General features: G+C 40.7%; 1 protein-coding gene across 1 annotated transcript in view; it reads right to left on the reverse strand.

The window, feature by feature from the left end:
• mgat4b (alpha-1,3-mannosyl-glycoprotein 4-beta-N-acetylglucosaminyltransferase B) overlaps positions 1-19,534 on the reverse strand; it is a 160,718-nt gene extending 141,184 nt beyond the window's left edge. Inside the window, exon 1 of the mRNA XM_079838942.1 lies at positions 19,389-19,534. Coding sequence (XP_079695068.1) covers positions 19,389-19,485 — 97 coding nt within the window. The 5' untranslated portion in view covers positions 19,486-19,534. The remainder of the gene's footprint in view (positions 1-19,388) is intronic.
• Positions 19,535-22,725: the final 3,191 nt, after the last annotated feature.

Raw genomic sequence — 22,725 nt, forward strand, 5'->3', positions numbered from 1 at the left:
CTACAGGCTGAGGCACTGACAAAATGGCTGAACAAAAAAAAAAAAAACACGAAAAGATACATTTCAAAAAGACGAAATAAATATCCTCATTTAATTCAGATGTGTATTTATAATTTTTTAGTTTGTTACCTGCCCTCATAAAAAATAAAAAAAAATCCAGTGATCATAAAGTCCGTTTCCACAAAAATATTAAGCAGCAGAACTGTTTTTTTTATCAACATTGATAATAATGAGAATATTAAAATAAAAATAATAATAAAAAAAGTGTACAATAAAGTACAATCAAAACCTTATAGTATTATCACAATGCACTTGAATAAAGTTAAAGGTGTAATCTGCCGGTTGTCCTGTAGGTGACCTCATAACTCTGTCCTCTTACGATACACTTAGAGCTTTACGATTACTCCAGAGCACTCGTAGATCTACGATCATTTTCAAGTGCTACTTAAGTTACGATGCTTTTGGGAAACAGACCTTAATATTAAGATCACTCGTACGATGGTTTTTACGATCAACTTAGGCTTACGATGCTTTTGGGAAACGCAGCCCTGAATGATTGTGTATATGATATGTCGATACCTGTGCAACATATTAATATTACAAGAATCTTTAATAGTTTCTTCATCTGCAACCAATCCAGCTGCATGTGCAAAGGGACACATTTGAAACAGAGAGCCATCAGAGGAAAATCTCCAATGGAGGAAATCTTCCCGCTTGGAAGATTTGGCCTTCCTCATTGGTCAAGTCCACCCTGAGGGATGTGACCTGTCCCAGACCTTTAAAGAGAGACACTCTCTCTCTCTCTCTCTCTCTCTCTCTCTCTCTCTCTCTCTCTCTCTCTCTCTCGACTGACTACAGACACACATCTGCAGGCCAGGCTGTAAGGCCTACACACATCAAGCCATGTGCAACCTCCTTCGAAATAACCTTGCAAGTTCATCATATCTTCTTCAGTCAACACAGAAGAAATCGATTGCAACTTCAACACCATCAGACCAAACTCTCAAGACTTTCTCCTGGGATTGTACATCGGACACTCGTCAGCAGCTGTAGTGTACAATATACTAAATCACTGTTTAGTTAGTCACAAATATCACAGACTGTGTCTCCAGATATTATATATATCCTTGTTAAAATAACTATGAATCATAGCCAAAAAAAGAAAAATCAATAAAACATTTTTTTCAAAAAGTCATACTGGAAAGAATTTTTCAGTAAAGATTTGTAATGGAATCAAAGTCAGAGCACGAGAAATATAACTATTATAATCATTTTAATTCTAAAAGAATAGCTGAGTCGCAGCACGACCATTTAAAGAGACAGGCCACAAATCTGCAGCGCTTCTAATAAACAGAGCGATATCATCCGCTGATGCAGTTATCATTCTCTCTCTCTCTCTCTCTCTCTCTCTCTCTCTCTCTCTCTCAGGGTTGTGTGGGTGTCAGAGGAGTCGGAATCAAAGGTCCAGGGCTCTAATGGTGTATGACAGACAAATTGAGAGTGAACTCTGAGATGGTTGCAATGCCTTATGGGAAAATCTGTCTTTCCTGGCCTTCGTGCACTGGGTAAACATGACCTCTCCTGACAGACCTCAAGCACAGAACGCAAGCAAACAAATGAGAGAGAGAAGGATGACAGACAGGAGCGAAAGAAAAACTCACGGGCGAAAGCTCAACGGCCTCCACGAGAGGTTTAACTCTGGGCTGATCGCACACACACACACACACACACACGAGAGCATAGAACACGGAGAGCACTTTACAGACACACACACACCGCATCTCTTGATGAAACACATGATTGGGGTCGTGAGATTTTCTCATGTTTCTGAAGGAAAGATAAAAAATACTGTAAAAACACAATTACGTTTCAAGAAAGTCTTACTGACCCCAAACTTTTGAATGGTAGTGTATTTTTTACTAAATTAATCAATTAAAACCATGAGAGCCACGTCATTAATGTTATAAAGTAAGTCTAATGTGACCAATCAGAGAGAGAGAGAGCATGAAGTCACATTCTCCACAGTCTTCCGCTGTGTGCCAAAGTTCACTTTCATGAAATATGACCTACAAATTTGCAAAGTGAAAAGACATTTGACCAGTCGAGTATCTGAGCATCACAGTTCGAGAACACACACTCACACACACACACAGCTGCAGGGTCTGACCAGCTCAAAGTCCAGCTTACACTGCCGTCTGACACTGAGACGTCACATGATCTGCCCACATGATCTCTTCAGGTCACATGCTTTCCTCCTGATAACTCACTGTGACTGAGGGGACCACACACACACACACACACACACACACACACACACACAGGGGGGGGTTTTGTGAAATGTGGGGACATTTCATAGGCGTAATGGTTTTTATACCGTACAAACCGTATTTTCTATCCCCTTACACTGCCCCTGCCCCTAAACCTACCCATCACACACACACACACACACACGCACACACACTCTCACGCACACTCTCTCTCACACACATACAATCTCACGCACTCTCTCTCACACACACACACACACTCACACTGTCTCACACACACGCACACTCACACACACACACACACACACACACACACACACACACACACACACACACACACACACACACACACACACACACACACACACACACACACACACACACACACACACACACACACACACACACACACACACACACACACTCACACAGTCTCACACACACACACACACACACACACTCACACAGTCTCACGCACACTCACACGCACACTCTCACACACACACTCTCACACATAGTTTTTGTTAATTTCGGGAAACCCCCAAAGGTTGTCTCTATCGTGTTTATCTAACTGTAGTGTAGTTGTGTGTGTGTGTGTGTGTGTGTGTGATGATGATGATGATGAAGAATTCTCCAGCTCTTGTGCGTCAGTACATTAGTGCTGCTCTGTCACGTCTCGTCTACATTCCCTCCATCAGGGCGCTCTGCAGGGTGTGTGGCGTGTGTGTGAATGTGACAGCGAGGCGGGATTCTGCACATGCATATTGCCCTCTTATCTCTCTGACCCAGAACCAGAACCATTAATCTGAGCGCCACAAAACCTCCTTCTTCCTCCATTGTAGCAGGATTAGTTCAGCAGAGAATGAGTGCTCTATTATTACTGACGCTCATATCATATTTGAGCTCTCGCACTCTGAGACACGCCAGAGCAAACCTCAGGGCTTCTGGTGCGTCCAGCAAGTACATCTGGGCTTGAGTTGACCATATTTGATGTGCTCTATGTGTGTGTTGATCAATCTTTATATGTGAGCCTAAATGAAATCTGCTCATCAAACAAAAAAATCATTTTAATGTTGGGCGAACGCACCTCTCAATGATCCGATCACTGCGATTAGAGTCAAACCGTCTGCAGAATACAGTGCACACTCATATGATCACACGTTTATGCTGCTTTTTGTGAGTTATTTAAATTTTAGGATATGGCCATATGGCTACAAAATGGACTATTTGCAAATATAGCTGTAATCATCAGTTATCAGGGCCAGAAGCAAACACTGAAGCAGCAGCAGACCAACTGCAACAATGACACATTTGGAGACCATTTTAAGCAAAAAGGTTGAAAATACATTGAGTTGTATAGAGCCAATTTCATGTTTTATTCAATTATAGCGCCACCAATAGGCGCAGTCCCACCGTTTTTTGTGTGTCCTCAGAGTGCTCCCATACATAAGTGTGTCAAATTTGGTGAAAATATCTCATTTCGTTTATGAGTTATAGACATTTGTATTCATGAGCATATAAAAAAAAATAACCCACACCTGACTTTGCATTTCTTTGACACTTACTATCAAAATTTTGACATTTGGCCATTAGCGTATAGTCAACCCGCTATGATTCAGATTTTTCTGTTTTCTGAATGATTCAGATTTTTCATTTTCGTCTCAATCAGACATATTGTTTCGAAGATATTCGTGAAAGTTGTTTAAATGCTAAATCCCAACGTTGAACAAACCATCAGGCGAAAGCTAGCATGTTTGGACTCGGCAAGGATCCAGGAATCTAGAGATAAGAATCCCAGGGATCTCAAGCATGTGAATATTTGATTTCTCTATTAGGTGGTGCTGGATCGAAACTTCTCAGGCTTCTTAGGGCATCAGGCCGATACGCTAATACGCTAATGCATTCATGAAATACAGCATTTTACTACAAAATTCAAAATGGCCGATATATATAATTGGATATCATTCAACTCAACGTGCCACCCTGAATCTAACAAGACCACTTTAATGATTTTTGGGCAAACTGTTCAGGAGTTATAAGCAAAAAAAAACAGGTGGCAAAGTCAGCTAGGAGGAGTTCGAAAAAGTCATTTTTTTTGGGCAGGAAATTTGGCACTACCGAAAATGATGTAATAGGGTGCAATCGAACCTCTTGAGCCAAGGAATCGAATGAAAAAATGATTTTTGTTTCCAGCCCTTACGGTTTAAAAGTTATTAGCACAAAAGTAAGTGCACATTTGGACAGCAGGTGGCGCTAGAGGGATTGAGTTAGAGACTCCAAATTTGGTGCAGTTAATGTTGGGTCAGTCTTCTATCTGTGTGCCAAATTTCATAACTTTCCCACAAGCGGTTCTATGGGCTGCCATAGACTCAAGAGCAGAAGAAGAAGAAACGGAAGTAGAATAATAGGAACGCCAATGGATACAATAGATGTAGTGTTTGGCCCCTGATTATTGATCATCTACATTGTATCTATATCTATACTGCCGTCACGTCTGTTCTAGGTTTGGTTCATCTTTTGAAGTTTCTCATAGCCATGTTTCCTGTTACTGTGTCATGTGATTCCTTTGGTTCATGTGTTGTGTTTTCATTGGTTTGTCGTTGTGAATACTCACAGGTGTATCTTGTTAATCATTAGTCTTTGTGTATTTATATCCCTCATGTGTCCTTCGTCTCTTGTCTAGCTGTGTGTGTGTGTGTGTGTGTGTGTGTGTGTGTGTGTGTGTGTGTGTGTGTGTGTGTGTGTGTGTGTGTGTGTGTGTGTGTGTGTGTGTGTGTGTGTGTGTGTGTATGTGTGGACTGGTAATCATCACGTTATGGGGACAAAATGTCCCCACAAAGATAGCAATATCCGAAATCCTCATCCTTGTGGGGACATTTTTAGGTCCCCATGAGGAAAACATCTTATAAATCAGACTAAGTGATGTTTTTTGAAAATGTAAAATTGCAGAATGTCTCCTGTGAGGGTTAGGTTTAGGGGCAGGGGCAGTGTGTGTGTGTGTGTGTGTGTGATGGGTAGGTTTAGGGGCAGGGGCAGTGTAGGGGGATAGAATATACGGTATGTACGGTATAAAAACCATTACGCCTATGGAAAGTCCCCATAAAAGATGAAAACACTACATGTGTGTGTGTGTGTGTGTGTGTGTGTGTGTGTGTGTGTGTGTGTGTGTGTAACCAGCTGTTAGTGTGTGCCTGTTCATAATCAAGTCTGTTGATTTTTAGTTTGTTTTGTGTTGTGTTTGGGTTAAACTCTTCTCACCATCAGTGGAAAAACTGCAAACATCTCAAAGATATAAAAAAATTGGGTCCCACTTTCTTTTAAGTGCCTTTAACTACATTTAAATTAATCATTTGATGCCATCCACTTATTGTGTATATCCATGTTTTTACATTGTACTATATTTAATAAATACCTGTGTGTAATTACAGCTTGATTAATTCCTCTAGTTAGTGGGCAAGCACTGAAGGTTAGGCATCTGTTGTTTCGTTGGCATTCTACTCCTCCTCCTCTTGAGTCTGTCAACCCATTGAACTGTATGGTAAAAATGTATGAAATTTGGCACACAGATAGAGGACAGTCTGAACATTCAACATAGCAAATTTGGAGTCTCTAACTCAATCCCTCTAGCGCCACCAACTGCCCACAGTTGCACTTACGTTTATGCTAATAACTTTGGAATTGTAAGGGCTAGAAACAAAATTCCTTGGCTCATTTTCCATATACTTTTTGGAACTCCTTCTAGGCCTTTGCTCCGATTTTAACAAAAATGTAACCAGATCATCTTCAGACCATACTGACAAAAAGTTAAGAAATTCAAGTTGATTCGTCAAATGGTTTTTGAATAACATGCAAATGAATTCGACAAAGTGCCCGCCAAAATGGACGTGAAGCTATATCTCCACAACGCTTTAGCGGATTCTGTCCAATCTTGGTGTGTGTTATGGCAACCATGATCTGAGGATACCTGCACAGTTTTGGCACAGTGCCACCAAGGGGTCAGGAGATATACAAATGTGACATTTTTGCTTATAACTTCTGAACAATTTGGCCAGAAATCTCACAAAAATTACTGGTCTCTATAGATTCGGTGCAGCATGTCGAGTCGAATACCCAATATTCCCAGATCGGCCATTTTTGGGTGTCACAGTTCGCAGTATCAGCTGTTATCAGGGCCAAGCACAGCAGAAGCAAACACTGAAGCAGCAGCAGACCAACTGCAACAATGACACATTTGGAGACAATTTTAAGCAAAAATGTTGAAAATACATTGAGTTGTATAGAGCCAATTTCATGTTTTGTTCAATTATAGCGCCACCAATAGGCGCAGTCCCACCATTTTTTGTGTGTGACCTCAGAGTGCTCCCATACATAAGTGTGTCAAATTTGGTGAAAATATTACATTTTGTTTACGAGTTATAGACATTTGTATTCATGAGCATATACAAAAATAACCCACACCTGACTTTGCATTTCTTTGACACTTTCTATCCAAATTTTGACATTTGGCCATTAGCGTATAGTCCAGTGGTTTTCAAACCCTGGGTCACGACCCTCGGGGGAGATCGCAAGACTTAACAAAATGGGCCTATATAAATGGAATAAATTCACAAAATATAGTTGCCTTAAATAATAAACAGATTAACAAAAAGAAAGAAAAAACTGCGACTGCGGTTCATGTGTTGTGTTTTCATTGGTTTGTCGTTGTGAATACTCACAGGTGTATCTTGTTAATCATTAGTCTTTGTGTATTTATATCCTTCATGTGTCCTTCGTCTCTTGTCTAGCTGTGTGTGTGTGTGTGTGTGTGTGTGTGTGTCATACCTGTCAAGTTTTGGATTTGAAAATAAGGGAAATTTTTCGGCGCCCACCGCAAGCAGTCCCACCACCCCAACCAAGCTCCAGTATCCCTTACATTTTAAGACAGGTGTTATAGCCCAAATGAAAACACAAAAGGGTATATATGATGAGCATTTATTTAAAGGCTTATTTGCATATTTTCTGTTCATTTAAAATTGCTTGTCTTTAGATTTTATTTTCATTCCACACATTCTTTTCATTTCATATTGCTTTTCTTTTACAGTTTTTCTTTTCTTTTCATTTCACACAACTTTTCTTTACTCTTTTAGTGAGTTATTGTACACATTTGTTGCAGACTTTGCATTCTTTAAGACTGTTTTGGAAGGAGTGTATTTGTGGGCTGGGCCAGAGTGGTTCATTTTACATGAGAGTAGAGCACAAACTGTTCTGTTGTCTAATGTCATCCTATTCTCTGTAACAATCTTTCGTACCATAAATACCCTTTCTGAACTTGCATTGCTATGGGCAGGTCTCGACATGAACGCTTGTACGCTTGACAAGTGGATTTTTTGAAGGGGCAAGTGAAAAATAATTTTACTTGCCCAACAGAGAAGTATCCTGAGTAAAATGTCAAAACAAAACAAAATAACTAGGGAATCACCAAAGTGCAATAATGATTCTGCATTCAGTTAGTGTAAGTGGCGATCGATAGTGGATAATAATATCAAACGAACTGACAACAATGTTGAGTGGTTGAGGCTCGCGCAGCCTCTCGAAGAGAAAATCGAAAACAAATGAGCGGCGCTCACACACAGAAACTCAGTTAACATACACGGTTAAAATGGTGTAGTTATTATATTTATAACATATGATACAGTTAAGCAACATTACACTAACAAGAGTGTTGTTTTCCAGAATACCATCACGACTGGAAATTACACTGATTTCATATGCCAGTTCCATAAACAATTAATTAACATTAAGTCACTTACATTTTATAATTAAATTCGCTGTCCCATTGATCACGGTATTTACACGAGGGTTTTTTTTTTGTTTGTTTTGGCAGGAGTGCCTTAATCCGTCTCTATCGTTACGTCCATCATCATCCGTCTCTGTTTTGTTTTTTTCCCACGTTGTCACTCGTCATCTGACCTCAGTCACACACTAGCCTCGCGACAACTGGCACCTATACTGTAGGCTACTGCAGATGCCAGTTATCGCGAGGCTAGTTACAGAGCTCAGATTGGAAATGTTTTTGTTTTTTTACTCCGGTATTATTGTTTTTTAATAACGCAGGTTAAAATACGGGAGATTTACAGGAAAATACTAATACGGGAGGACGGCGGGAAAGAAGGGTAAAATACGGGACTTTCCCGGCCAAAACGGGATACTTGACAGGTATGGTGTGTGTGTGTGTGTGTGTGTGTGTGTAACCAGCTGTTAGTGTGTGCCAGTTCATAATCAAGTCTGTTCATTTTTTGTTTGTTTTGGGATAAACTCTTCTCACCATCAGTGGAAAAACTGCAAAAATAAATGTCAAAGATAAAAAAAAATTGGGTCCCACTTTCTTGCCTTTAACTACTCTGTACTAACATTAAAATTAATAATGTGACGCCATCCACTTATTTAGGAATTCAAGTTGATTCGTCAAATGGTTTTTGAATAACATGCAAATTAATTCTACAAAGTGCCCGCCAAAATGGACGTGAAGCTATATCTCCACAACGCTTTAGCGGATTCTGCCCAATCTTGGTGTGTGTTATGGCAACCATGATTCTGAGGCCACTTTTGGCAAAGTGCCACCTAGTGGTCAGGAGATATGAAAAATTGACATTTTTGCTTATAACTTCGGAACAATTCGGCCAAAAATCACACAAAAATTACTTGTCTGTATAGATTTGGTGCAGCATGTCGAGTCGAATACCCAATATTCCCAGATCGGCCATTTTTGGCTGTCAGCCATTTTCAATTTTGTCGTAAAATGCTATATTTTATGAATGCATTGGTGTATCGTTACGAAACTTGGTATATGTCTTCTGCAAATAATTCGTTTTGTCTTTTGTAATGAAACTTCCTTTGATGATTCCTTTGGTCATGCAGAGAACACGTAACAATTTTCCAGTCCGCCATTTTGATATTCTTTAAAAAACTACTTTTTTAAAAACAACTCCTAGACCATTGCTCAGATGTTCACCACAATCAAGTCATATCATCTTTAAACTGTGTGGGCAAAAATGTATTTATTTCATGTCGATAGACGAAATTGTTTTCATATACCACATCAACAAATTTGACACCAACAAAATGACTCTTGAGACTGTCTCTCTGCAATGCTTTGGCATATTGACACCAAACTTTGCATGTGTCTATTATCTTACTTTTCTCAGCCATTTTGTCTAAAATCATCTTGATATGTCTTTAATTGCTCATTGTTGCAGTTGGTCTGAAGCTCCCAAAAAAGTTGGCATGACTTCTCGTGTTCTTTGTGCTTGACCCTGATAATGGCTGCTATAATTACACTGTTGACCCTTAACCCACCCATACCATCAAACCTTAACACTAAGGTTAAGTATTTTGCAATACAACATCAAATACTACAAGTACACAGCAGTTAAAGACACCTAATATAAAGTGTGACAGTGCATCGTCGATAATAACAGGAGCTTCTAGTTTCCCTCGTTCCTCCTCCTCAGTGTTGGAGGATCTTGTAAACATCCACAAGACAGATTTGCTCCGCACTGAAGTAGAAGTAAACGATGAATGCACATGGGGTGAACACACCTGCGCTTCTCCATATGGAAATCACAGGTTAAACATCAGTCGCATCAATTATAAATGATGCCACCTGCTAACCTGCGCTCTCATCGGCTACTGTGTGTGTCGGTGTTCGCGAGTGGGTGCTGTCAGGAGAAAGAGCGGCTTGCATAATCCAGCCTTTGGCGGAGTGCCACATCATATAATGAGTGAGAGAAAAGGCTACATGAGCTGCAACACTGGGGCTAAATTAAGAGAGACAAGACTGTTCCTGCCTACAGGCACATCCACTGATTCACACACACACACACACACACACACTGCACATGTGCAGCACCTCAGAACACAGACTGTGTGATAAACACCTCTTCCACTGGAACGGTTACATGGAGCCGTTTCATTGACAAAAACAATGATAAATACACAGAGTTTGTGTCATTCAGTGACACCACAACAACTTGGTAGACTTATTTCAGTGTATTATTACCAGTGTTGGGGAAAGTTACTTTGAAAAGTAATGCATTACAATATTGCGTTACTCCCTTAAAAAGTAACTAATTGAGTTACCGTACGTAACCTATGCGTTACGTTACTTTTGCGTTACTTTTTCTCACCTGAACTTTTGTTTTTTGTTTTTTAATAGCAAAAAAAGTCATTTTTTGTGCAAATGTAAAGACCTCTTCATACCAAAATTGAAATAATAAGCCTCAGGCTGAGGTAAAAATGTGCTGCCATTCTGGATAATGGGAGAATAGGACGCAGGAGAAAAAAGTTTTACCAATAAAAACAAAAATCTCGTAATTTTTGCTCATGGCTTAACTGAATCATCGAAGGTCAGCAGCACGACATTGGTCAATAAAGGTAGATTAAATGCATAAAAATATTAGTTTTATTTAACATTTATATATTTGAGTTTTACATAGTACTCTGTAATTTTGCATTTGACTGATTTTATTAATTTTGAGGAGTACAGAATCTTCATTGTGCAAGTGAGATAAATAAAGATAAATAAATGCTCACATTTAGTCTAGAACTACAATAACACATTTACACACACACCTCTGCACTTACTCTCACTTTTCTCAACATGGGGGCAGGAGAGCTGTCAGTCAAATAAATGTGAAAAAGTAACTTGCGTTACTTTTTTGAAAAAGTAACTCCGATATTTTGTTGTAAATTTGAAAAGTAATGCGTTACTTTACTAGTTACTTGAAAAAGTAATATTATTACGTAACTCAAGTTACTTGTAATGCGTTTCCCCAACACTGGTTATTACATTGATTTTGTCCATGAGCACACTGATATTGGTCCTGGCTATTGAAGAAGAAGTAGCACAAGTCGAGCATTAATATTCGAGTACTCGAGTGCTGAAGTCAGGCAGAACTCCATCCCGAGTCTAAGCCCTCATTAGCATTCGCAGCGAACCGATCGGCGCTTTAGCAGAATTTGTGGCCTTGGATGAATGAAATATTTAGACGTGCTTCAGTCGGTTGGATCGAGCGCTGGCTCTCTTTTCAGCCAGGCTCTATTGAGGGAGGGTTTCAAGTGGTCTAGAGCCCTGAATAATTCAAGTCTTTCCAAAGGTGTGAGACACACACACACACACACACACACAGAGAGAGAGACACACAAATCTGGATTAAACACAAGCAATACACACCAGAACAACAAAACTAGATTAGCACTCCAGTCAACATGGATGACAAAAACACTTACCCTGCTAAAACAAGTGAATCTTTTCTTTATCGGTCACTAATTTTGTTAATCTATTACTCTAAAAGTGTACTAAGTGCGTGCTGTTGTGCATCTGTTACTCGCTCTTGAGCGGAGAGACAAAAGTCTCCCAGCAACAGTAAACCCAAGAGCGTTAAACAAGCAGTAAACTCTGGTGAATAACCTGTCCGGTGTTCGTGGTACAGAGTGTCCCTGATGGATGATAACACAGCCAAACGCGACCAACATACAAAAGCCAATAGGATTTATAGTGTTTTTAGGGTGCTGACAGTTCGACATTTACACAGTCAAGCATGCTGAAAACCCCAGAGATCATCTTAACAACTCACTACTGGACTTCACTAACGGGTCGGGTTGCTGTTAGCCTGGACGATGAGTCCACCTGACCCACCCAATGACTCCAATGTGTTGAAACCGGATGGTGCGCCGCCTCAGCAATGATAAACGGCAGAGTAACATGATAATGCATAAATTATCCGGAGTGAGAACGCGCGCGTCACACAGTCATGCTGAGACATGCACTCGAGACATACCTCAACATCACAGGAAACGCTCCGGGAATCACACACTGTACACACACTGCTCAAAATAAACACATCCGTTCAATCAGATTCACTTTCACGAGTATTTAGCACTTCCTTTTTCTTTTGAGATCACACATTTTAACTAACTTTCATTGTTTTGAGTTTTATGAACTTGTTTCTTTTAATTTAGACTTAAATTTAACTGAAACTGGGCTGGGATTTCTATTTCCCAGCATTCTTTGCCATGACACTCGAAAGGGAGAATAAACGGCAAAATGAAGTGTTTTTTTTGTGCAAGATTAATGAGAGATTTAGTAGTGTTTCATATTTTGTTATGCTAGTTTAGAAGAGTTACTGCTATTTTGGGTTTTTGTAGGGTTTCCATCATGTGACGAGTGGAGCATGAGCTTAGATTGAGAACAGATTTATGATAAATGTATTATGCTACCAAAGTAACCAATTAGCAAGGAGCATTTACTGAATTAGCTAGCTTAAGCTAGCCAACTAATATGTGATTACATGATATTTTTAAGTTAAATGTATGAATTAGCTTACTCAAATATTTCAAGTTCAGAGCAATTCAAATGTATGATTACAAAATAAAAATCAAATTCTGCTTACTTAAACTTTACATTTCTTAACTTAAAAAAAGTAAGGCAACTGGCTGTCTCATTTTTGGGGGGTTTTGCCAACTTATTCAGGTTTACAGTGCATGTGTGCATCAATAATAATACACATTTTTATTTAGTGCCTTTCCAAAGCCCAAGGTTGGAAGAGTTATACACAGAGAACGCTTACAAAGGTAGATTAGGGATACAAACAAATACAAGAAAACAAGCAGGACTGAGGAATACAAGATCCGTAACAAGGGACAATTTACAGACTGAGAGTAAAATTGAGGGGTTTTTGAAAGAAAGAAGGGAGGAAGAGCTGTCCACAGCCCTTAAAGACCTGTTATTGATCAGACTACCAATAAACTACGCAACTGAATAAGTACGTGTGTCATCTTTAATGAAATAACGGTAACCACTTCATTTCTGTGGGACTAATGTGCAATCTCGACACAAATTACTTCATTATGTATCACTTAGTATTGTAAAACTGTGGTAAAAAACATTTAAATCTTTTAAGTAAACAACAAAAATGCGCAAAAACGGCCGATTTAATCATGTTGGCTTTGCAATCTCGCTATAGTTTCCAGTGATTTCTTTCTGATTCGTTTTCTGATAAACTTCCATCTTTGGTGAAATGATGGGTTTGTGTGACGTTGAGCAACCCACCCCCGAATTGGCGCTAATTCTAAACTGAAAGTAAAATGCACACAGAAACCGGAGGGTAACACCAGTGTTAATTTCGTTGACGAATAATTTGTCATCATTTTCGTAAACAACCTTTTTTCCCTGACGAAAACGAGACGATAACTAAATAAAAACTAGTGTTGGATGACAAAAACTATTACAAAAATCAATAGAATCAACAAATAAAAACGAGACGAAAATGTTAGGGAGGGACGATTAGGGAAGAGATCCAGTCAGAACTTTTTGATTTGATTTCAGCACATTTGATTTGAACTGATCTAACCACTGGAAAACACGGCTCATCCCCAATCCAGCTCCAGAGCGGCTCAATCAATAACACACATTTATGCCAGACCAGTGTTTATGAACTAATGCTGATGAATAATGACAGTGTTCACTTTACCATGATTATATAGTAATATGTTTTAGACGGTTGTAACAATGCAGATTTGATCTCCTGAACTTGAATGAGCTCCTGCAACTGCAATAGAGGCGCAGACATTTCAAAATAAGAGTCCCGGTGTATTTCCAGCTTGTTTGTAATTAAAAGTCACGCATTATATATTTGTTTTTGGTTACACAATAAACTGAATTTAATTTCATTCCCATTTAATTCATAGTCAGGAGGAAAGACCAGTATTTGACAGATATTCAATAAAGTATCAGGGTTATAATAGTTCACTAAAACCATTAAAAAAATCTTCATTACTTGAAATTAAATAAATGTTAACTGAAATTAAAAAAACTAATAAACTTATTTGAAGCTTTTGCTTAACCTGATTTGGCCTACTGAATAAAACAGAAATACAAAGTTATAAAAAACTATATAGATGTTTTTAAAAAACAAACACAAAAGTGAATTGAGCTCTGTTTCGTGTATTTTAATGTCAAAAACAAAATGATGTCAAAATGTCAAGTGACAGTCGGTTATGTAACGCTTAAATGCTTAATGTATTACAATTTAACTAAACTCATTCGATTTTAAGAGAATAAATCTACTGTAGATTTAGTCGACTAAAATCTTATGATATTTAGTTGACTAAAACTAAAAACAATTCAGGTGACTAAAATATGACTAAAACTAAATGGCATTTTAGTCAAAAGACTATGACTAAAACTAAATCAAAATTTGCTGTCAAAATTAACACTGGGTAACACGGGTCCTGGTTAAAATCACTGATTTGTCTGAATTTAAACATTCTTGGACACATTTGTGATAATGTACACAAGTCAACACAATATATAACACTGATCTAGTAGCTTCTGGATATTTTAATCCAGAAATCTTTCACGTCTTTAATTTGTGACTGGATTCTGATTCCATCTTCACTCTCAAAGGGTCCGACTGAAATACTGCAGGTGGGATGACGTGATTCTCTACCAAAGTAGACTTGCTGCTTCAGGAGAGACGTGTGGAACGAAGCATCACAGACCGTTCTTGTTTCTCCAAAAGGAAACAATGCTAGAAAAGTGCAGTACACAACAATATTTAGCTCACACACACTGCAGGCCCGCCGCACATACTGTGACAATGACAAACCGCAGTACTAAAAATAGATATTTATGGTCATCTATAGATATCCACCGAGCAGGAGTGTTTACAAAACTATTTCTCCATCATGACAGAAGTAAAACGGATGATTGAGTAGCACAAAACTTCCTCACGTTACAGATGTCCGTGACCATATCATCTTAAGCACTCGTGTGAGAACATCTGCTCTGAAAGTATATGAAGCTAATCCGAAAATAAAATTGAGCACATCTTTTATCAGCGTTTGAAATATAATATTGGTAGAAACACAGGTCTAGTGAACCCAGACTTTCGGTAGCAGCTGCAGTCGTAGAAAAACCAATAAATTACGCTAATTCTTGCAAGAAGAGTCTCTGGTTACTCAACCGTTTTCTCCCTCAAAAGACTAAATCAATACAAGGTTGCTCGGATTCCTGGCCTCATCTCTGCGGGGAGGATTGTGGGTAACTGGGGAGTATCGCTGAGAAATCACATCATCTCGAGCCGGAATCAAAGGCAACGTGATCCGGGCTGAGCCTCAGTCCTCCGCTGAGCCACCAGGAGAAAGAAAAGAGACTTAACAAGACGTAAATGCCAAGCAGCCAGAGGTCAAGCCAGATCTTTATCTCTTTCAGGATGCAGATAAAGAGAGCTTTCTCTCCGTCTCGCTCACCTGGAGAAACTCCACCGCTTCACAAACACACACTTAAAGACACAGTACACCTCACTTCTCAAAGCTGTATGACCACAACCCCTGATCTGAGCTCTTTTATACGCTGGGGTTCTGGAGCTGGACATCGGCGGGTGTTATGAAGGCTGAGTTGTGTGTATCCGCTGGTGTATGGGCGTGTCTGGACAGGTCGAGATGCTTGTGTTTAGTTCCTCCATCACCACAGCCGCTCTGTGATAAGCCCAAAACTAGTAATAAAACACATGCAGATCTAAACTGGGATTAAATGAGCTCATTTATATGCGTCCTGCCAAGCAGTAACAGTGAATCCTGTGATGAAATGTCTGGGTTATATACCTATAGCAAAAAACTATTGACAATTATGATTACTATTTAATTTCTTAAAGGGTTAGATCACCCAAAAATGTAAATTGTGTCATTAATGACTGAGCCTCATGTGGTTGGACACCCGTCAGACCTCCGTTCATCTTAAGACACAAATGAAGATATTTTAGTGTAAATCTGATGCTCTGAAAGGCCTCCATTGGCTCAACTTTACACTCTCAAGACCCTTAAAAGACACTAAAGACTAAAGTTACAAAGTCCATCTCACTACAGAGGCTCTACAATAACTTTATGAAGACGAGAATAGTTTTTGTGCACAAAAAAACCCTAAATAACGACTTATATAGTGATGACGATTTCAAAACACCGCATCATGAAGCTTTGAAGCGTTATGAATCAGTGAGTCGAATCATGATTCGGATCGCGTGTCAAACCGCCAAACTGCTGAAATTTGGCGATCCAAACTGCTGAATCGACTCACTGATTCATAACGCTTCGAAGCTTCATGAGTCCGTGTTTTGAAATCGTCATCACTATATAAGTCGTTATTTAGGGTTTTTTTGTGCACAAAAACTATTCTCGTCTTCATAAAGTTATTGTAGAGCCACTGTAGTGAGATGGACTTTGTATCGACGTCTTTAGTGTCTTTTAAAAGTCTTGAGAGTGTAAAGTGCATTGAGCCAATGGAGGCCTTTCAGAGCATCAGATTTACACTAAAATATCTTCATTTGTGTCTGAAGATGAACGGAGGTCTGACGGGTGTCCAACCACATGAGGGTCAGACATTAATGACAGAATTTTAATTTTTGGGTGAACTAACCCTTTAATAACTACATCAGCGGATGATATCGTTCTGTTTATTAGAAGCGCTGCAGATTTGTCGCCTGTCTCTTTAAATGCTCTGGCCCTTTAAAGCAGGATGGACTCTGATTGGCTGAGGGGTGTAGTGATACCCTCATGTCACACATATCACGATACGATATTATTGCGATACCCCAAGACATATGGAAAATGACTGTACCGTTGATTAAAATGCTAAATTTGGCATTACATTGGGTGTGTGAATGAACAGGCTTGGACTTAGTGCTGGAAACCCAGTGCACAAACACATTCATGATTCTGAAGATGAAAACACTGAATTATTTTAGATATGCTTGCACTCGGTCACTGACTAGATACATTTAAAATAATGCAGGACACTTTTACTGGTAGTAAAAGGTAGTATTTAGTCCTTAAAAAGGCTTAAATTGCTATATGCAAAACATTTTTAAAATAATAATACTTGAGTTGAAATATGACAGACAGATCCTGACAGCTGCAGTGAGATTCACCCAGCTCACGTGTGTCTATTGTAACGGAAAACTCGGAGGTCAGCGTTTGTGACAAGCCCATTCAGAGACGAAAACCCTGAGGAGCTGAGCACAGAAATAAGGCCAACGTGATGTGGACTGTATAACACACACACACACACACACACACACACACACACACACACACACACACACACACACACACACACACACACACACACACACACACACACACACACACACACACACTGGAAAGGAGGAGTGGGCAAACTCACAAACCATCTCCAACTGTCCACATTACACAGGTACAATCGAACCATTTATTATACAAGCTCATTTTCATACATTTCCTCATGTGTGTGTCAAGCTTTGTGTGTGTGTGTGTGTGTGTGTGTGTGTGTCCACAGCAGCACTACAGTCCAAAATAACAGGAAACAACTAAAACAAACACATTTGAATAATGTTTGGAAGGAGTGAAAGGGGCATGTGAAGGCCAAGTATGGTAACCCGTACTCATGATGTGTCCTTACACTCTAAAAAATGCTGGGTTAAAAATAACCCAAGTTGGGTTGAAAATGGACTAACCCAGCCATTGAGTTGTTTTAACCGAGCAATTGGGTTGTTTTAACTCAGTGATTGGGTTGTTTTAACCCAGCGATTGGGTTATTTTAACCCAGCAAGTGAGTTGTTTTAACCCAGCAATTGAGTTTTTTTAACCCAGCCATTGAGTTGTTTTAACTCCGCAATTTGGTTGTTTTAACTCCGCAATTTGGTTGTTTTAACCCCGCAATTGGGTTGTTTTAACTCCGCAATTTGGTTGTTTTAACTCAGCGATTGGGTTGTTTTAAACCAGCAATTGAGTTGTTTTAACCCAGCAATTGAGTTTTTTTAACCTAGCCATTGAGTTGTTTTAACCCAGCGATTCAGTTGTTTTAACCCAGCGATTCAGTTGTTTTAACCCAGCGATTGAGTTGTTTTAACTCAGCAATTGGGTTGTTTTAACTCAGCAATTGGGTTGTTTTAACCCAGCGATTAAGTTGTTTTAACCCAGCCATTGAGTTGTTTTAACTCAGCAATTGGGTTGTTTTAAGCAAACATTTAACCCAACCGCTGGGTTAAAACAACCCAATTGCTGGGTTAGTCCATTTTCAACCCAACTTGGGTTATTTTTAACCCAGCATTTTTTTAGAGTGTACCCATCCAAGTGCACACACGTTAGGAGCAGTGAGTAGTGAACAAACAAACACACACACACACACACACACACACACACAAACACAAACACACACACACACACACACACACACACACACACACACACACACACACACACACACACACACACACACACTGTGGCGCCAGGGGTTCAGAGGCTTGTTCAAGGGCATTTCCAGCCGAGAATCGAACCCACAACCTTCGGGTTCCCACTGGGACTCTCTAACCATTAGACTGCTCAAACGAGGATGAGAGGAGCCAAAGCAGATGTTCAGGAGCACACACACATCTGGAGCGAGAAAACACAACAACTCAGGAGGGTTAAAGTCCATCCATCAATCGATTCAGAGCCAGGCCGTGTTCCAGTGAGAGCAACAGTAAAGAAAGACTTGTGTCATAAACGACTAGACAACTTGATGCGAGTCCAGCTCCACTTCTCCTGAGGAGAAACTCATTTCCACTCATGCACACAGGTGTAACCGTACGGCTTCATTCATGCACACACACTGCAGAGCTTCACAAACACACACACGTACAACCGGGAGCAGTTTTGTAAGCTTGACCACTGCTCACACACCATGCCCACTCCTCATATGAGATATCAATCAGGAATGACCCATCACATCCCAGCAGATGCAATGCTCCATCACAGACATGCTCACCATCAGAGGTTTGCTCCACAGACTCATGCGTCTCACAACAGAACCAGCCCCGGGTGAGGCTCGCGCGGACCCGGGCAGAGAGACGCGCCTCCGCGGGAGCCGGTTCTGGATGTGCTCTTTGTGTTTCGGGGACATCCGCAGGCCTGCCTGATAGTTTGAGGAGCAGTTGGAGACATTGCACAGCTGCTCGGTGTTCTGCAGCTCACGCGCTTCACTGCCGCATTTGAATGCATGACAGAACGCGTTTGCTCGCGCGCACGACGCGTCCGGACACACAGAGGAACAGTAAACGCGGGTCTTACCTTTGGAATTGCTGAATGCGGTATACCAGGACAGCGATATAAAGCCACATAACCCGAACACTATGACTGTTAGGAAGGTGCCATTTCTGAGCCTCATCTCCGGGTCCGCGCCGGTATCATGTCCGAACCGAACCGTGTGCTCGAGCGCGTCTGCCGTGCGCTGTCGCGGTGCGTGCGTGCGTGCGTGCGTTAATGACAGCGCGCGCACATGAGAGATGAGAGGGAGGGTGAGAATGCGAGAGCCTGTGTACAGACAGATGCCGTTTATACAGGAGGGTGTGTGTGTGTGTGAAAGAGAGAGAGAGAGAGAGAGAGAGAGAGAGAGAGAGAGAGAGAGAGAGAGAGAGAGAGAGAGAGAGTGTATGTGTTCGGGCTCGTGCTCGCGATGCTGCTGCTCCTCCGTGCGGTCAGAGAGGAAACACACACACACTCTCACGGTTTATTTCAGTTCATGTTGTGCGCTAATTTTCGATTCATATCTCAGAAAGCACACAGCCTAGTGTGTGTTGTCCTGGTGTGTCTGAAAGAGATGGCGTTTGAGAGTGTGGCCTGACCTGTAGAAACCTCTCATAGACAATGTGTCTGTGGCAAAATGATTATTATTAATTTAATATTATTAAGACTTTTCTGTGTCAAGTTATTGGCTATTCTTTATGCTAAAACAACACGAGGTTTAGGGTTGGTGTGTGGACGGATGAATGATGGATGGATGGATGGATGGATGAATGGGTGGGTGGGTGGGTGGATGGATGGATGGATGAATGATGAATGGGTGGGTGAATTAATGGGTGGATGGATGAATTTGGATTAATGGGTGGATGGATGAATTTGGATTAATGGGTGGATGGATGAATTTGGATTAATGGGTGGATGGATGAATTTGGATTAATGGGTGGATGGGTGGTTGGATTAATGGGTGAATGGATGGATGGGTGAATGGATGGATGGATGGATGAATGAATGGGTGGATGCATGGATGGATGGATGAAATTGATGGATGAATGGGTGGGTGGATGGATGGATGAATGAATGATGAATGGGTGGGTGTTTGGATTGATGAATGAATGGGTGGTTGGATGGATGGATGGATGGGTGGATGAATGGGTGGGTGGGTGGATGGATGGATGGATGGATGAATGATGAATGGGTGGGTGTTTGGATTGATGGATGAATGGGTGGTTGGTTGGATGGATGGATGGATGGATGGACGGATAGACAGATAGATTGGATGGATGGATGGATGTATATATGGGTGGACCGAGAGTGGACAGATGGATGGACGGATGTTATCTTACTTGTGTGCTTCAGCTGATTAGTGCACACACAGCTTCTTCTTAAAGAGAAGGGAGGGATTGACAGATGCACACATCTGTGTTTATTACAGGATCAGTTATTATCAATAGTATCCAGCTGCAGCCCCGCAGCACACCAGTTTCAGAACACCAGTTTCAGAACACCAGTTTCAGAACACCAGTTTCAGAACACCAGTATCAGAACACCAGTATCAGAACACCAGTTTCAGAACACCAGTTTCAGAACACCAGTTTCAGAACACCAGTTTCAGAACACCAGTATCAGAACACCAGTTTCAGAACACCAGTTTCAGAACACCAGTTTCAGAACACCAGTATCAGAACACCAGTTTCAGAACACCAGTTTCAGAACACCAGTATCAGAACACCAGTATCAGAACACCAGTTTCAGAACACCAGTTTCAGAACACCAGTTTCAGCACACCAGTTTCAGCACACCAGTTTCAGAACACCAGTTTCAGCACACCAGTTTCAGAACACCAGTTTCAGAACACCAGTATCAGAACACCAGTTTCAGAACACCAGTATCAGAACACCAGTATCAGAACATCAGTTTCAGAACACCAGTATCAGAACACCAGTATCAGAACACCAGTTTCAGAACACCAGTATCAGAACACCAGTATCAGAACACCAGTTTCAGAACACCAGTTTCAGAACACCAGTTTCAGAACACCAGTATCAGAACACCAGTATCAGAACACCAGTTTCAGAACACCAGTTTCAGAACACCAGTTTCAGAACACCAGTTTCAGAACACCAGTATCAGAACACCAGTTTCAGAACACCAGTTTCAGAACACCAGTTTCAGAACACCAGTATCAGAACACCAGTTTCAGAACACCAGTTTCAGAACACCAGTTTCAGAACACCAGTATCAGAACACCAGTATCAGAACACCAGTTTCAGAACACCAGTTTCAGAACACCAGTTTCAGCACACCAGTTTCAGCACACCAGTTTCAGAACACCAGTTTCAGCACACCAGTTTCAGAACACCAGTTTCAGAACACCAGTATCAGAACACCAGTTTCAGAACACCAGTATCAGAACACCAGTATCAGAACATCAGTTTCAGAACACCAGTATCAGAACACCAGTATCAGAACACCAGTTTCAGAACACCAGTATCAGAACACCAGTATCAGAACACCAGTTTCAGAACACCAGTTTCAGAACACCAGTATCAGAACACCAGTATCAGAACACCAGTTTCAGAACACCAGTTTCAGAACACCAGTTTCAGCACACCAGTTTCAGCACACCAGTTTCAGAACACCAGTTTCAGCACACCAGTTTCAGAACACCAGTTTCAGAACACCAGTATCAGAACACCAGTTTCAGAACACCAGTATCAGAACACCAGTATCAGAACATCAGTTTCAGAACACCAGTATCAGAACACCAGTATCAGAACACCAGTTTCAGAACACCAGTATCAGAACACCAGTATCAGAACACCAGTTTCAGAACACCAGTTTCAGAACACCAGTTTCAGAACACCAGTTTCAGAACACCAGTTTCAGAACACCAGTTTCAGAACACCAGTATCAGAACACCAGTATCAGAACACCAGTTTCAGAACACTAGGTTCAGCACACCAGTTTCAGAACACCAGTTTCAGAACACTAGTTTCAGCACACCAGTTTCAGAACACCAGTTTCAGAACATCAGTATCAGAACGTGAACAGAACACCAGTATCAGAACACCAGTTTCAGAACACCAGTATCAGAACACCAGTATCAGAACACCAGTTTCAGAACACCAGTATCAGTATCAGAACACCAGTTTCAGAACACCAGTTTCAGAACACCAGTTTCAGCACACCAGTTTCAGCACACCAGTTTCAGAACACCAGTTTCAGAACACCAGTTTCAGCACACCAGTTTCAGAACACCAGTTTCAGAACACCAGTATCAGAACACCAGTATCAGAACACCAGTTTCAGAACACCAGTATCAGAACACCAGTAACAGAACACCAGTTTCAGAACACCAGTTTCAGAACACCAGTATCAGAACACC

This window comes from Gobio gobio (genome assembly GCF_949357685.1).
Source record: "Gobio gobio genome assembly, chromosome: 16".
Taxonomy (NCBI): domain Eukaryota; kingdom Metazoa; phylum Chordata; class Actinopteri; order Cypriniformes; family Gobionidae; genus Gobio; species Gobio gobio.